The sequence below is a fragment of the Diachasma alloeum genome, unplaced genomic scaffold (genome assembly GCF_001412515.2).
Source record: "Diachasma alloeum isolate Michigan unplaced genomic scaffold, Dall2.0 Dall_scaffold_00279, whole genome shotgun sequence".
Lineage (NCBI taxonomy): Eukaryota > Metazoa > Arthropoda > Insecta > Hymenoptera > Braconidae > Diachasma > Diachasma alloeum.
In genome coordinates this window covers 997,931-1,014,741 of record NW_021680418.1, presented here as the reverse complement: position 1 = coordinate 1,014,741, position 16,811 = coordinate 997,931, and the positions used below count along the sequence as shown (strand labels likewise).

Sequence of the window (16,811 nt, the reverse complement as noted above, 5' to 3'; positions counted from 1 at the left end):
AGAAACAAATCAGTAAGAGAAGTCGTAAAAGAGTATGAGCTCAGAATGAATTCATAGGTGATTTTGCAAATATCTGAATGATGTTTCAATTTTTTTGTCAAATTGATTACCGGGAAGGCTCACATACAGACATTGTCATTAAACTTCGTATTTTAACATTTCAGACCATTCTTCATAATTTCCAATCAAAATGAGAGAATATAAAAATTGAAGGATTGCAATGCTTCCATTCTCAAAAAATATTTGCGAAATACTCATGTCCATATGTAAATGTGGCCTATTGAAAGAAAATAATTTTTTATGTATTTTTCTTGCAACAAATTTCGTCAAAAATAAATAAACAAAAATATTTGCAAAATAATCTACACCAGTATTTTGAACCCATCTCCACTTTCTCACTACTTTCAAATCACGATTTTTCCTCACCTGGAGAAGACGTGAAATCCACGCTGCTCTGTCGATGCCAGTTATCCGCAGCTACATGCTGTCCCGACCCATTATAATTTAACGTAGCACTTCTCTGCTGGTAGGACTGAGGTCTGTTGACCGGCATATGATGTTCAACGTCATTTCTCCTCATTGGCAGGACATTTTCAGAGCTCGGCGACCTCGCTGGGACAGGAGGAGGTGCCCCCCTGGGCGGAATAGGTGGTTTCTCCCCCGGAGGTGACTGATAATCCCTCTGAATCGCCAACTGCTCCTGCTGGAGGAGCTGCTGGCTCAGCAGCTGCTGCTGCCTGTGCTTCTGCAAGAACTCAGTTTGCGTCAGCGACTCAGGTATCCTGGGTGGCTCGACAAACTCCGGAGACTTGGGCTCCCTCATCTGCTGACTCTGCCTGTGCTTCTGCAGGAACTCCACCTGAACATTCGAGTGTTCAGTGACATCCCGACGAATCACAGAATTCTTCCTCTCTAATTCTGGAGTTGAGGCTCGACTGCTCTCGGTGGAGGCATTCTCATCGCCAATGATATCAGGCGTTTGGCTCTGGAGTCTCTCTGCCCCATCCTTCTGCGTCTCGTCGTACCTCAGCAGCTGCAGACTCGGTGGCAATTTGGCATGGAACGAAATCTTATTGACCCAGTCCTCCATCTCCTGGTCGTTGGCAGCAAGAAACAGAAATTCCGAGCCATCAGTGCACTTCAACCTAAACACATGCTTTCGTTTGGTATAATCCTCAGCTTTTTCGCACGTTGCATTGAATATCGTAATGGGTGCTGTGGCGGCTTTGCTCAACGAAAAATCACTGTGATCCTTGAAGAAGCACAGCAGCTGTCCACACAAAACCGTAAAGTACTGCTTCCACGATCTTACAGCTGCCTTTTTACCTCCACTCTGCAGCTCGTGTTTGCGCTCCAAGAGGCCCTGGATCTCGACTGGCCTCAGAGGATCCATATTCTCCATCTTTTGGTGCTTTCTGAAGCTCTGAGTGCGTCTGCGAGTGGTGAAGCTGGGCGTTCGCTTCGGTTTCTTCGTGTCCACTTTCATGCTCTCAGCTCGCTTGATGTCTGGTGTTGTACGCTTCAACCGATCGCCGAACACATGGGAAAAACCGTGGGATTTGTGCCCGGAGACTTCAACAACTTCCGAAGTGGCGTTGCTGTTCTTCAATGGGGACAGTGTGCTCGAGGACTCGTGGTCGTCAGATTTGCCGTTTATTTCGTCGTGAGGTCGGTGATGGGGGCTGTCCTGAATCCTTCTGCGCTCCTCCTCACGTTTACGCTCTTCTGTGATCCTCTGGACCTCCTTTCGTTTGCGCTCTTCAATCCTCGCACGCTCCACTCTCTCCTTCTCAGCCTGTCTAGCTGCCACTTCAGCCTCCTGCTGTTTCCGGAAAGCATGCTCCAGCATTGTTATTCGTTTCAACGCCTCGAATTTATCCTCCTGTGCCTCTATAGTTTTCTCAAAGTCCTCGTGTTTGCGTATCAAGTCCTCGACCTGAGGAATTGTCTCGCCAAGATTGCCATCGTGCAGCATCGGCTCTCTGCTTATTATCCAGTTCTCCAGGGTTTCTGCCTCGCGCTTGAACATCTGAGTGTCGAGATTCTGCTCGTAGATCAGTCGCCTCTGCTCCCAAGTGGCTGTCAGCACGTTCTTCCTCTGCTCGAGTACCGAAATTTTCTCCTGAATTTCTTTAGCTAAGAAGTGGCCGTGCTCAATCAGACCCTGACCGACTAGATGGAATTTACTGAATGCATCCTGACGCGAGTCAATCTCCACTTTGTACTCATTGTGCCTCGATATGAGGATCTCAGCACCTGGTACATCGCGCGCCAGCTCGGGAGCTGTCACTTTGGCCACCATTTCGTTGATCCAGAAGACGAGGTCTCTGTACTCATCGAAGTAAGTTTCGAGCTGCTCAGCTTGGGCTAATTTACTTCGTCTCTGTGCAGCTTTCTCCAGAAGATCGGTCCAGGACTCGTCGGCCTCTTCGTGTTTAACTGCAATGTGCTCTCTGGCGTCTGGGAATAATTCAGCTAATCGCGAAGCCTCAGCCATCACTGACTCAACTTGCTCTTTAACAGCTGCCAGATCTGTCTCGAATCCTTGGTGCTTCCTCACTAGAGCCTGAATTGTCTCCAGATCGTGTCCATATCCATCGGAACTGAGGCTCGCCTCCTTCTCCTGGATCCAGGTGATTGTTTCATCCGCTGTTCGATCAAACATGTGCACTTGTTTAGCCCCAGCCAGTGCCTCCTGCCTCGCATGGGCCAGCTCCTTCAGGTCGTCCCACTGTTGCTTGGTCTCGTCGATCTTGCCACGAATTTTACTGGCCTCTGGGTTCTGCTCCTTGATCAGAGTCTCGCCGGCGTCAATCACTGCTAGTATGCGGTGCTCACTGGTGGTCAGTCCTGCCAAGAAGTTATCGAAAATTTGAATGAGGAGTTCAACGTGCTCAACGTCTGATCCGTAGTCCTCTGAAGCTGCAACTATCGTCTGATCACTGATCCATTCTATGACCTCGTCAGCTTGTCGCATAAACTTGAATAACTTCTCACTCTCCAGCAGCCTGTGAAGCCGCAGATCCTTGAATTTATTGAGCTCAGCGAACTTTTGCTCAATCTCCTTCTGCTTCTGCCCAATATTTTTGCTGTCAAAGTGGTGTCTATTAATCAATCCTGCCGACAATTTCTTCAAATTCTCAACATTACTCTCGAAGGAGGAGAGATCACGGTCGAGGCCCTCGAGCTTCTTCAGCAGCGACTGCACAGAGTCCTCGTCTTTCCCATAATCAGTGGATCTCAACTGCGGATATTTCTCTTTAATCCACTGCTCAGCTTCGCTTGCCTCGGCATAAAACATCTGCGACTCAACAGCGTCCAGAAGCCTCAGCTTACGAACACTGGCGAGATCTCGGAGGTGTGACAACTTATTCTGCAGTTGCTGCGCAGCTGATTCAATTTTTTCACTGGCAAAGTGTCCACTCCTCACCATGCCTGCAGCTCGTGCAGCCAGTGAAGCAACCACTGGCTCTCGTGATATTAACTCAGCCTCGAGGGCTTGATGCTTCTTCTGCAGCCTTTGAACTGTCATCAGAGAGCTGCCCAGGTCGTTGCTGGCAGCCAAGGGCTCCTTCTCTGTTAACCAGTGCAATTCGTCTTCGACGTCTCTCAGGAACTGGTGGAGTAGCTTAGCATCTTCAAGATTGTCTCGTCTAATTTGGATTGGCTCCTGCAGGCTGTGGTAACGACTGATGCAGGCCTGTGCTCTCTCCTGAATTTCGTCGCACATGAAGTGCTTCGTCTTCTGGAAGCTCACAGCAGTCTCCTTGATGGATTCGCAAGCCTCGTTGTGGCCAAGCACATCGTTCTCCAGGTTTGTGTGACGTTTCAATAAATTCGCGATGCTAGACAGATCTTTACCGTGATCCTCAGACTGCAGTTGCACCTCAATTTCGTCCATCCAGGTCTCGAATTCGTCCAAAGTTCGGCCAAACAGGAGAGCTTGATACGCATCGTTGAGTCGATTTTTCTTGAGCTCACTGGTCTGCTGGAGAATCCTCCACTCGGACTCCAAATCTTCGAGTCTGTCCTGGATTTCTTTGGACGCGTAATGCTCGTTCTCGATGAGACTCTCACCTTCGCTCATTATGCCCGCGATTCTCCCTCGATTCGCCATCAACTCGCTCTCGAATGCGACGTGTTTCTGAATTTTACTCTGGAGATTCGTGGGATCTCGGTAGCTCTCGTCACCAGCGACTTGCTGCTTCTGATGCAGCCAGCCTTCCACCTCGTAGATATTACGAAGAAATTGATGCAGCTGTCGACTCTCTATCAACTTCTTCATCCTCCCTGCAGCGTTATTCTTCAATTTATCTCGTCTACCGCACACTGTACCCAATCTCTGTCTGATAATAGCTGAATCAGAGGGATTTGCCGCTAGAATTTCGTTAGCGAAAGTCTCCAATTCATCGATTCTTCCCAGTTGCGATGTCAGCATTTTCTCAAACTCCCCATGCTTCCTTATGAGAGTCTCCACACCTGTCAAGGACTCCCCGAGGTCGTCGTTGTTGAGGAATGCTTCTTTAGTTGCTAGCCAGCTGTCAGCCTGATCAGCCTGCTCCTTAAACTGCTGCAGGTGGTAAGCCTGCAGGAGCTTCTCCCTCCTCTCCTCCCAAGCTCTAATCAAACCAGTTCTCAATTGCTCCAAATACTCTAAACTTCCCTTGACATCAGAATCAATCTCCACTAATTTTTTTCCATGTTCATTCAGCAATTTAATTGTGTCCTGTCGTCCATCGATCTCAGCTTTTCGCTCTTGATGGAGCTCCAGCAGGGCTTCAGCTTCCGAAATTGTCGTGGGAGCTTCAGACTCGTTCATTCGTTTGATTGTGTCATTAACCCAGATTTCGACCTCATGCAAATCGGCCAGGAATTTATGGAGGGTATACGCCTGGTTCAATGCGTCACGCCTGTGCTTCGTCAGATGCTGCAGGTCATCCCAGTTCGATTGTAGATTGTGCAGCATTGCCTTTATCTCAGGTGCATTTTCTGGATATTTTCGAGAGAGCTCTTCCGCTTCTGCTCGATGCTCCTTCAACTTGCCCTCGATAGCTGTCATATCTCGTTCCATCGCCTCCTGCTTTCTCTGGAGATGTTCAACAGCTGCCAAATCCTTTCCAACGTCTTGAGTATTCATCACGAGGGATTTTTCGATGACTCGCTGACTGGTGTCATCGATATCACGATTGAACAGGTGAATCTCCAGGGCACCAGCGAGAATGTCTCTGTAATCGCTCAGTGCCCCCTGCAGGCCTTTCCACTTGTTATTGAAATTATCCCTGCGCTGTTGAATCGGTTTGGACTCGTCGTCATGGCCCTGCTTTATCAATTTGTCTGCCAGTGCATTGATTGTCTTGATTCTGGTATCATCGACCCTCATGTCACTGTCGACGTCGTCCAGCTTCCTCTGGAGACTCAGGCAGTGCTCGTAATCCTTGCCAGTATCTCCAGCCTGGACCATCATCTCCTTGTCTCGAATCCAGGCCTCGATCTTCTCCACCTGATTGTTGAATTCCAGCATGTCTTGAGCTTCCTCCAGACCCCTTCCTCGATTGCCAGAGACTAGCAGGAGTTTCCTCCAGGTACCGTGGAGCTGATCCAACTGGGCTCGAATTTCCCCACCCGATGGATGCTTCTGAGCCAATAATTGTTCCCCCTTGGTGCGAATCTCCTCGATCCTGCTCTGGTTCGCTGCCAACTCGGCCTGGAATGCCTGGTGCTTCTGCAGTTTCTTAATTTTGTCCTCTAGACTGGAGACTTCACCCTTCGACGCCTCGGCCTCGAGTTTCTTCTGCTTCTCACCGATCCACGATTCAGCCTCACCAACGTCTCTTATAAACTGGGCATGCAGAAGGCTAGCAGCCAGCCTCTTTCTCCTCCCATCGCACAAATCTCGGATCTTGGCACGCTTCTCAGAGACTTCACGCAGTCTGCTCGCAATCTTTGGGGAATCAAAATGGCTTTGAGCCAGGAGCTTGTCCCCGTGCTCCTGCAGAGCTGCCAGTTTCTCGTCCTGTGTGACCAGAAGCTTCTCAAATTCGTTGTGCTTTTTCATCTGCACATCGACTTCTTCAACAGACACACCAAAATTGTCGTTGCTCAGAGCAGCCTCTTGGGTAGCTGACAAATTGTCCAGTTGTTTTGCATCCCTGAGGAAAAAATGGAGATCTATCAGCTGATCCAGGTGGACTTTCTTCTGCTGCCAGGCTGTGTGGAGCTTCTGACGTTCGTCCAATAACTGGTTGCACTTTTCTTCGACCTCTGGAGCTGCGTAGTGACCTGTTTGCACCATTGCTTCCCCCAAATCGAGTACAGCACTGAAACTGTCCTCCCTTGCTTCGATTTCACCTTTGATCCCTTCGTGCTCTGCTTTCAGTGTCTGGGCACTCGCGGCATCACGAACTTTGTCTTCGGTGGAGAGTGCAGCACGTAAGCCAGCAGCCCAATTCATCAAGTCACGAACTTGAGTCAAGAATCGTTGGAGATCGCAGCTTGCCTGCAGCTGGTCCCTTCTGTGAGCTGATTTTTCCTTCAGTTCCTCCCAGTTTGCCAAGACAATCTGCTGCTGCTGATCGATGTGAGCTGCGTTGTTTCCGGGATACAGGGCTTGGAGTCTGGAGGCGTCTTCCACCAGGACCTGGAGTTGGGCCTCGAGGGCTACCAAATCGTTTTCGAAACCCTCGTGACGTCTGATGAGAGCTAATACGGAATTCAGGTCACGTCCTAGGTCTTCGGGGAGGGCTGCCTCCTTCTCCTGGATGCGAGAGAGGGCTTCGGCAACGTCACGATGGAATCTGTGAATTTCTCCAGCTGCCTGCAGACGCTGCTCGCGGTGACGAATTAAACCCAGGAGGTGCTGCCAGGATTCCCTGGAAGGGGGCAGAAATTGCATCAGCTCGCGTTGGAAAAAATCGTACAGAAATGCTCTGTGGGAGATTATGGAGGGCAATTCTACAAGAGAGAGATAAAAAAATCTTTAAAAATATCTCCATCTTCTCTTGTTTCCCCACAGTTTCAAAAAAAATTATCACAGTGTAAAATTGACGTTTTCCATTTGATCAATTCACAATCGAGTTGTGTAGAGATGACAGAAACATTATAAAAATAAAAATCATGCGGACTACGGTAGGGGAAACCAGGGGGAGAATGAAAAATTTGTCTCTTCGACAAACTTTTTGCTTGCTATCTTTCTTTTAGAATGCACTCACCGCATATGCTGATGCAGTCTCTGTACCTGAGCAACAGGGTTATCCTCATCACCTCTATACGGAATTAATGAAAAAGATAATAGAAAAATGCAGTGTTAGTTAGCCGACACCAGTCAACTAAGAATAGGAAAAAAATCTTGAAGAAACAAGAAGGCTACTGCAACCCAAACTAATTAAACAAAAGGGGAAGCTTCATTAGTTCAATTCATAAGGGAAGAGAATAAATCCATCAGGGTTCAAGTAGAGAAACGTTCCCACTTAATTATGCATGAATCTTGAAAAGAGTGATGCAACTTTTTAACCTGCGAAAATGGAGTCATTCAGTTGAATTACTACTGCGAAGGTCCCCCCGTACTTTGTTTTTCTAAATTGACTCATGACCGAGATATTGGCATAATCACTCAAGTGCCATAACTCAACTCTAAACATTTCATCATTTCTCTACCAAAACAAATATAATTGATAAACTAACAAAGTCTAACTACTGAAATTATCATGCTGGAATATTAAAAAGAAGAATAAATACACGTACGGAAAAATTCAATAAAAAACTCAGCGAATTCGCTGACGTATTAAATTTAAATGTATCATACGTGTACCTACAAAACAGGAATAAGTTTACCTAATATGCACATGTATTAAAACACATCAAGTCGAACATCACCATTTCCTCGTGACATCAATCCTCACGAAATGATTCTGCTCAACTTGAATGGTTTACTACATGTCCCTATCGAACTCCATTCAAGAACTGAAATTGTCAAATCTACCAACCAAATAAAAACAGCAAATAAAAGAAATAACAATAAGTGGGGACGTACCCAAGTTGTTCCTGACGTTTCTCGATGTCTTGAATATACGGACTCTCATTAGTGATCAATTTTTTAGCCAATTCCTCACACTGATTGAATCGCTCAGAGCCCGCCTCGATTCTGTGCTTGAAATCATCGAATTTCGCTTGGAGAATGAGTAAATGCTCGTAATCCTGTCCATAATCCTCCGAGGCAGCGGCTTGCTCCTGCTCCTTGATCCACTGTTCCAGTTCTCTACTCTCGAGGAAGTACTCGTGTCGATACATGCTCTCCATCAATCGTTGCTGTCTAGTCGTCGCCAGTCTCTGGAGTGCCCTCATCTGCTGGGCAATCACTTGCTGTTTGTTAGCAATGGCTTTGCTATCAGGATGCTTGGCGTTTACCATAGCACCCGCTGTGTGACCCATTTCTGTTACGATGCCGTTGTAAGAGTCTAATTCTAGTTCCATGGCCTTGTGCTTTGTGAGTAATTTTGTCGCAGCATCGCGATCTCTTCCGTAATCCGTTGAGCTCAGGACGTCGTTCTTTTCGCCCAACCAACTCTCGACCTCTCCCGCTTCGAAGAAAAATTCTTGAGCTCTGAGCGAGAGGTCCAGGGCACGACTGCGCTCTAGTCCTTTCTCCTGGAGGTCCTTCCAAGCCTCATCCAACTCCTCGCAGAGCTCTTGAATCTGTGAATAATTTTGTCGAGTCACTAAATGATTGATTGAGGCATGAGGTCTCGTGAACATTGAGGTAAAACATTGACTAAAATGGGAGTTTAAACCCCAAAATTTGAAGAGAAATCCATAAAAATGTTTGAGTGAAAAAACAAAGTGTTTGTTTAGCGATGTTCTGACGTAATGAGGATAATTGGTTTATTGCCTTTCATAAATCTGCACGTCCGTGAGGCATTTACAAATTAATAGACTATGAAAATTACGTTTTTTAAATTATCTTCTATCGCTGGATGTCTTCGGATTCTTCAAATTTTTGCGAAAAAACAAAACTTCACTTTCAACATAAATTTATTCAAGTAGAGGAGTGGTAGTTTGAGTCGACGTAATTTTACATCAATTGAAAAACATTTGTCCGGTTACGGAAAAGTATCATTAACAGAGATTTTATTTTTTACCACTCCACTATTGCTGTCACACATGCAATCTTATAGTTAATAACTGGATAACTGAAAAGTAATTTAAGCAGTGATTAAATTGTGCTGGTCCGGAAAGCCACAGTGGTCGAATGTGGTCAGTAAATTGTAAATTACTGGACATAATAATGAAAAAACTGTCAATAAAAGCTGAAACAATGTAATAATTGCAAATTTCTTCAAAACATTTCGTTATAACTCCTGCATGCATCCTCTCTTACCTCCGATGACCACTGTATCTCGGTAGTGCCCCAACTGTGCAGAAATTTAATTTACTCATATGTTCCACTCTGTGATAAAAGTGCTGAACATTCTCTGATCGCATTTAGTATTAGAAAAAATGAGCGAATTTTACCTTTTTTCGTTCTGGGTGAGTCTGGTCGATGAGTGATTGCCCTGTCGCCAGAGTCTTATCGATCATCGGTTGATGACCAACTATTTCAGCTTCCAACTTCTTATGCTTCTTGTGGAGAGTCTGGGCTTGATGAAGATTTTGGCCAAGAGTTGTTGACGATGCCTGAGGGTAGTGGTCCTTGATCCATTGCAACTCTGCATCAAGTTCAAATCCAAATTTATGGAAACGAAGGCTCTCCTCCAAAGCGTCTCGTCGCTTTCTAGCTGGCTCTTTCAGACTGCGAAACCTGGAGAAGGTATTGAGAAAATGAGTCATTGTATATTGATAAGGAGAATCATTTTTCAGTATTGTAAATTATTTTGAATTGCAGGACATTATGTTCAATAATTTACCATTCTACTGAATGGAGCATTATTATTCTCATCAGTACTCCCAATAATAAATTGGATGAATTAAATATTTAACAATATAGAATTGTAAATTTTCCATTAAGTGAATATTTCTAATTTTTTTAAAGGAATCATTATCGATTAACCGAATAAAAAAAAGAAAACTTACTTCTTCTGCGTCGCTTGGCTAGTCTTCAAAATATTGGGCGCATCAAAATGTCCCTCATGCGCCATCTCCTCGCCCATGGCCACGAGATCATCGACCTTCTGCTCCCACTGGCACATATCAGTCTCCAAAATCTGATGCTTCTTGAGCAGCTCCTTGCAGCTCCTCAAATCCGTACCAACTTGTTTACTCTGCAACGAGTTCTCAATTTCCTCCAACTTCAGCCTAGCGTCCTCCATGGTCCTGTTGTAGCCATGCTGCGAGGCAGCCTGCCGCAGCCTTCTCCCTTTCTCCAGCGACAGAGAAACCAACTGGCCCCACTGATCATTCAGATCCTTCAGCGTATCTCCAACATCACTGGACCGATAATTCTGCTCCGAGATGAGAGCTTTGCCAGCTTTATTAACAGCTCGCAGTTGCCCCTCATTGGCCCTCAGTTCTCTCTCGAACGCCTCGTGTTTCTGCAGTTTCCTCTCCAGATTATTCAAATCCCTGTAGCTCTCGTCCGACGCAACCTTCATCTTGTCCCCCAGCCAATCCCTGAGATCATCAACTTCCGCGCAAAATTGTTGATAATTTTCCGAAGCCTTGAGTGCAGCTCTCCGCGCCTGCGCCTCATCCTTGACAGCAGCTCTCCTAGAGAGCACTTGATCCCTCTTATCATTGACATAATCCCTGTCATAATGATTCTGCGCAATCAATCGATCAGCAGTATCACTGAAAGCCTTGAGTCGCTCATCCTGCGCATGCAGGGTATTCTCAAACTTCTCATGCTGCTTGAGCAGTGCTTCGACATCATCAAGAGACTCCCCAAGATTCGTAAACTCCAGAAACACCTCGTGGGAGCTCGTGGTGGCCTCGATCTGATCAGCCTCCCGATTAAATTGCTGCAATTCCAGACACTGGCGCAGCCACTCCTCCTTGGCATTCCAATTTGACGTGACTGCCTGGTAAAGCCCATGTAATTTATCCAAACGCTCGCGCACCTCATGCAGAGCTGGATTTCTGTGGAGCAGCTGATTACCCAGATCCTCCACTTCCCTGAACTCATCCTCTCGTGTTTTTACCTCTTCACCGAGCTCCGTGTGTTGTTTCTGGAGTTTTTCAGCAGTGGCAACATCACGAACTGGCTCTTCAGCTTTCATAGCTTCTTGAACGTCAGTTGCCCAGTGAATGAGACTCTTCGAGCTGTTCATGAAAATTTGCTGTCCCACAGCATCCTCCAGTCTCGATCTGCGCTCCTTCGCCTTGGTCTGCACTTTATGCCACAATTCCTTGATCTCATTCTGCCTCGCATTGACGTTATCATGCTCATTTGGATAAGAAGACTTGACACTATTGGCGAGTAGATTAACTTTGCGCACTTTTTCCTCCACAGGAGCCAGCTCTCTCTCTAAATGCTGGTGCCTGCGCTGAAGTGCCTGAACCGTCTTCAAGTCTGGCCCCAACTCCGCAGTGTCCAATTGAGTTATTTTCTCCAGCATCCAATCGTGCGCCTCGTCGCACGTTCGATTGAACAACTCAACACTCGATGCACCTTCCAATGATTTTTCCTTCTGCGCTTTCAGCCAATTGAGGTGATCCCACAGCTGGTGAATGTGCCTCTGTCTCGCTTTAACTTTGTCCAACTGACTGTGACCTTGCTTAACAAAATCATCAACAGCAGCATCAATGGCCTCAACTCGCTTCCCAGAGGCCGACAGATCTGTCAAGAATTTTTCGTATTTTCTCTTGGCTGTCTCAACGTTATCCTTGGAGTCGTCGGCGCGCAGCATCTTCTCCTTATCTTTAATCCATTTCTCAAAGTCATCGCACTCGCGGTAGAAGCCGTAAAGCCTGATGGCATCCTCCAACAAGGCGTGACGTTTCGTTGATAATTGACAAAGCTCATTGTACGTGTCGTTGATTCTTTTCTGTCTTTTTTCAACATTATCACTGTCGTTAACAGCCTTACGTTTTATCGGCTTGACTGTTGATTTTATCGATTTAACTCTCCTAACTGGTATCACTTGATTAACCATTTTTGTTTTCTTCACTCGCTGTGTCACACGCACCTTCTCCGGCCTCTTGACTTGCACCTGTATTACTTTGGGCTCAATTTCGCGGACATAATTAGCGGGAACGTAGCCGTCCGAGCCGTCGGCCTTTCTGACATTCCACCAGTCGGTATTCGTTTTATTCATGAGGAACATGACTTCGCCCTTGACCATGTGCGTACCCTGGCCACTGAATGGGTACAAGCTCTTCACCTGTGGGAACAATCTGTCCTCGAGAATGGTCTTGGGCTCGATACGCTCGATGATTTCGTCCACCCACTCGTCCTGGGGTACCAGACGGACCTCCTTGCTCCACTCCTCCTGCTCAAGCTCAGCAACTGGCTCTGGATCTGCTGAAAGCTCCAGAGCAGATATCCCAGCTCTAACCAACTTGTCAGCCTGACTGTTCAACGATTGAACGTCACCTTTGTACGCATTCAGCTCGCCCTCCAGATCTTTGTGCCTCTGGAGCAGTGCTTGAGCACTGGGCTCGTCAACTCCGTAGTCTTCAGAAGCCACCAGTGCCATCTTCTCATTCATCCACGAGTCAGCCTCGTTGGCATCGGCGTAGTACTGGAAAGCCTCAGCAGCATCGTCCAACTGTTTTTTACGCAGCGCTGCCAATTCCTCGAGCACCTTCCAGTGCTCCTGCAACGACTCAATTCTATTCTGTATCTCCAGCGATGATGGATGATTATCACCAATCAATTTCTTTCCAGCGCTGCACAGCTGCTCGGATTTCGGTCTGCGCACTTTAATCTCATCCTGCAAAGCCTTGTGTTTCTGCTGGAGAGATATGACAGCTCGTAAATCCTTAGCTGAAATGCCAGCTTTACAAATACGCTGTTTTTCAACTAACCACGACTCCTCGTCCTCGTGATCCTGCAAGAAATGAAAGAAATTCCTAGCGTCCTCCAAACGCGCCTTTCTCTCCTTGCTATTCTCAACGAGATCGTCGTAAGTGCTGTTGAGTCTTTCGAGTTTTTGCTGGAGTAACGGAGCCTCTTTGCTCAGTGGCTGCGCCAAATGCTGGGCAGCTTGTCTGCCTAATCGTCGTTGGGTCTCGCCGAGGGCTGTCACCTGGAGCTCTTGCAGGCTGTGCTTCTGGAGGAGGTCCTCCACCCCCAGCAGGTGTGGGCCAACATCAGTGCTTTGGAAGTTCAGCTGGAGCTCTTGGATCGTCGCCAATGTCGTGTCGATTTCTCTCATGAGGGACATCAGCGAGCACAGGGCTGCTAAATTGGATTTGTGGTGATCGAGGAGGGCCAGAAGCTCTTTCCATCTCTCTAATACTTCTTGCTCGCGCGATCGCACCCGCTCGAGCCCATGGTAATTCTCCCTGACGAGCTCTTCAGACATGTTCGTCAAGTCGTGGAACCTCTCCTCACGGGCCAGTATGTCGGCGCTTATCGCCTCGTGTTTCTTCACTGTTGCGTCTACTTGGGCCAAATTGCTGCCGTATCGGGGGTCCGAGAGAACTTGAATCATTTCTTTGAGGTAGCCCTCGCGCAGCACACTTTTCTTCTCGAATTTGTAGTTCAACTGCTCGAGTCGCTCTTGGCGAAGCAGTTCTGTGCGCAAGGCGACCTCTCGTCGGTGCTCGGCGCGTTCTAGTTCCACCCAATTTCTCTCAATGTCCTGCACCAGTTGGCCCTCTTGGGGGATAAATGCCGGCTGATTGAGGGATTTTAACTGCGTATTTATGTGGAAGTACAAGGCCTCGATTTCCGAACGTTCTTTATACTTTGGCGGTTTCTCAACTGTACGGTACTGCTTAAATCCTAGTAATTCGCGCTGGATACCCTCCAGTGAATTGGGAAAATTTCGATTCTCCAGCACCGTTATTTTGTGCTTTATCCATTCAAGGAGGTTCGCAGTAAGTTTTTCGTAGTGAATTTTCATTTTGTCAGCGTCCATCATTTGGCCGACGATGTTGGCTATTCTTTTGCCGGATTTTATCTCATTCTTCATTCGGGCGAAGGTGTGATAGTAGGAGGCGACGTAGGTGATGATTGATTTTTCGTCGGGGCGAGCGGTGTCAACGTCCTCGGCGTCCAGCAGTCGCGGTATCCCGAGCTCGGAATTGGCGACGTCGAAGGCGTAGTTGAGATTGTCAATGTGCTTTCCTTGTTGGAGTTCGGACCAGGTGACCAGGTCCGGGCGGTGAGCGTGGATGAGGGCGTTGAAGCCCAGACCACTTCGCCAGGAGCCTGTAAAGTCTTGAATATTGACATCTGGATATCCATTAGTCTTCCTTTGACACCAGAGCAACAACGCATCCTTCGCCGACTTCTTCTCACTGCTCTCATTCTCCTCATCAACATCAATCTCAATTTCTTGTATTTGAAATCGAAGAATTATCGTCCATATGAGCCCAAGTATCAGCCTTGGATTCCCATCAACAATATCCTCAGCTCCAATACTCTCCAATCTCACCTACAATGCAATAAACCCCCAATTGAACAGATTTCCAAAAAAATATATATTTTTATAGAGCTGGAAATCTATCTCAGGTTTATTCAGCTAAAAACAGGATACATCATTTCAAATTTACAAACCTCTCGAAGTTTCGTCGATAATTGCGCCTACAATTCAAATGCACAAATGTTTAAAAAATATGTGCAATGATTACGAATTAGTTTTTTCAAATTCAACACCTACACAGCCAATTTCTTAATTTTTTTAGATAAAAAAATTGCACCATTCATGTAAAATAGCCCAAAAAATTCCATCGACAGTGTTTCTGTATCGCATTCTCATTGTGATTATCCTTATCTGATCCGAGATCGGGAAAAAGTGATGAGTCGGCAAAGGCCTTGGGATGCTAATAATAAGACACTGAGTTATTCAATCCAAGTGGGGGATAGGTTTACCGTAACGAAGGGAGAAGAAGAAAACAGAATATGGAAAAAGGAAGGAAACACCGAGGAGAAGAAGTGGGAAAAAAATCTCTCTTCCTAATCCAAGTCAATTGCATTATTCCTCGAAGAATTCCGAATGTTTTATCCCTTAAAATGTCAAGAAATCACGGTGAAGTACCCCAGAGCGATAGTTGCACTCAACACGCTATACATAAGCAATTTTATCTGGTTACCCAGTGCTGTGTTTGCGAGCATAAGGCGTACCGCAGTTGCAGCGATGTTTGGAATGCCGTTTGATCGCTTATAATGCGCCGTTCATCAAGGCCATTCGGAAAAATAAAAATTAACGCTTTTAGAATATTGAGAAAAAAGACGAAAGTAGCGGATTTGCGAGACGATGTGTGTCCACATTTGAACGCCATGGAGTTACTTATGTTCATGTTTCTCTTTGTCAATGTAGGTTAATGATGCTCATTAGAATGGATGATAACCCGTGATGTATACCACAAATATGATAAGAGGATATTTAAATGATAAACTAATGACATTTCTTGAAATACAATCGGCAAAAGTGAATGTGAATTAGCCGATGGTTTTTGTGTCAGTTGAGATTGTTTATTACCGATAATTACGAATTCGTTGGAAAAGACAATTTGAAACGGAAGAGATTTACGAGAATACTCCAGAGAAGGCTCTCTGATTTTAACATTTTCTTCTGCTGGGGAAAGATTCCTTTCTTCTACACGGGGAGAAAAACAGCAGAGCTCTCAAACAAGTTTTACTTATGCCAAAAAATGTTTTGTGCCAAATATGCGAAACGTCGATCCTTATCATTGGTTGTTTGATGTTAATCTACGAATGATTACAGCGTACACAGCTCACATCCCATTGGGAAATATGAGACTGGGTATTATGCTTTGATAGATTGAGAAATGCAAGTTTTCATCGAAAACACATCCACTGAACTAGAAAAACCTCCAATAATTCCATTCCCAACATATACTTTGAACTTCGCGATGTTAATTTTCAAAACATTTCAACATTTCTCACAGCGAATGCACTTGTCATGTTGATGACATCACTCCACCTTCAAAACGACTCAGTAACAATCCGTTACTCGGCGTCTAATTCTCTCTTTTTTATATTTCCTTCTTATTATCAAACCACCACCCATTCCTATCTCAGCTGCATACGATCACGTTGAGAAAGGCGCTCCAAGTCTTTCGTGTCGTGAATTGAGAGTAAGTCCATCCTGGCAATATAGCGGTACTTGTCGTCAATGAATTGCATACCAGATATTGCATAATTACCCTAATGTACATTAAAACGTCAATTTTGAATTTCATTCTGGTAATAAACTCTCCTACCATCGGAATGAAAAGATCATCGACTTGTCATTTTAAAAAATAGCTCTTTATCACGCACAGAAATTATTCATTACCGCTTAATATTAGAATAGTGATTACATAACAGTTCTTCAGTACAGGTTCACTTCAACTCTCCGATCTCTCGGTCGTTTGGTTTATATGGGAATCGCATTCTTGGTGGAATTAGCACGAGTGCATACCGTTCTCGAGTACTCCTACGTGGGTTATACACGTTCACCCGGTTATTGGTATATACATTTTGAACGCCTCCGGTTTTCCACTCCAAGAGTCATCGAACCGCGTACTCTCAGCCTTCGATGTCAGGCCAACAACACGAGAATTTGGTGGTATTATTGTTCCAGTGGTGAATCCACTAAATAGTGAGTGGAAATTTCCGTTTTCTAAGAGGCTATACGAGTTTTTCAAAGTATATCCCTAGAAAACATGTTTTTTTTAGAATTGTCCCCATGTTCCAGCCCCCCCCC

At 45.8% G+C, this 16,811-nt stretch overlaps 1 protein-coding gene across 4 annotated transcripts in view; it reads right to left on the bottom strand.

Annotated features, from left to right (window-relative positions):
- The window catches only part of LOC107038245 (spectrin alpha chain, non-erythrocytic 1), a 37,890-nt gene that overhangs the window by 2,377 nt on the left and 18,702 nt on the right, over positions 1-16,811 (bottom strand). For 3 of the 4 annotated variants that reach the window (XM_015257237.1, XM_015257238.1, XM_015257240.1), the window contains exons 4-8: positions 10,066-14,534; positions 9,508-9,793; positions 8,030-8,691; positions 7,209-7,262; positions 427-6,869 (exon numbers count right to left, since the gene is read on the bottom strand). In XM_015257237.1, the coding sequence (XP_015112723.1) occupies positions 427-6,869; positions 7,209-7,262; positions 8,030-8,691; positions 9,508-9,793; positions 10,066-14,534 (11,914 nt within the window). The remainder of the gene's footprint in view (positions 1-426; positions 6,870-7,208; positions 7,263-8,029; positions 8,692-9,507; positions 9,794-10,065; positions 14,535-16,811) is intronic. The other variant, XM_015257239.1, reaches the window with a different exon arrangement.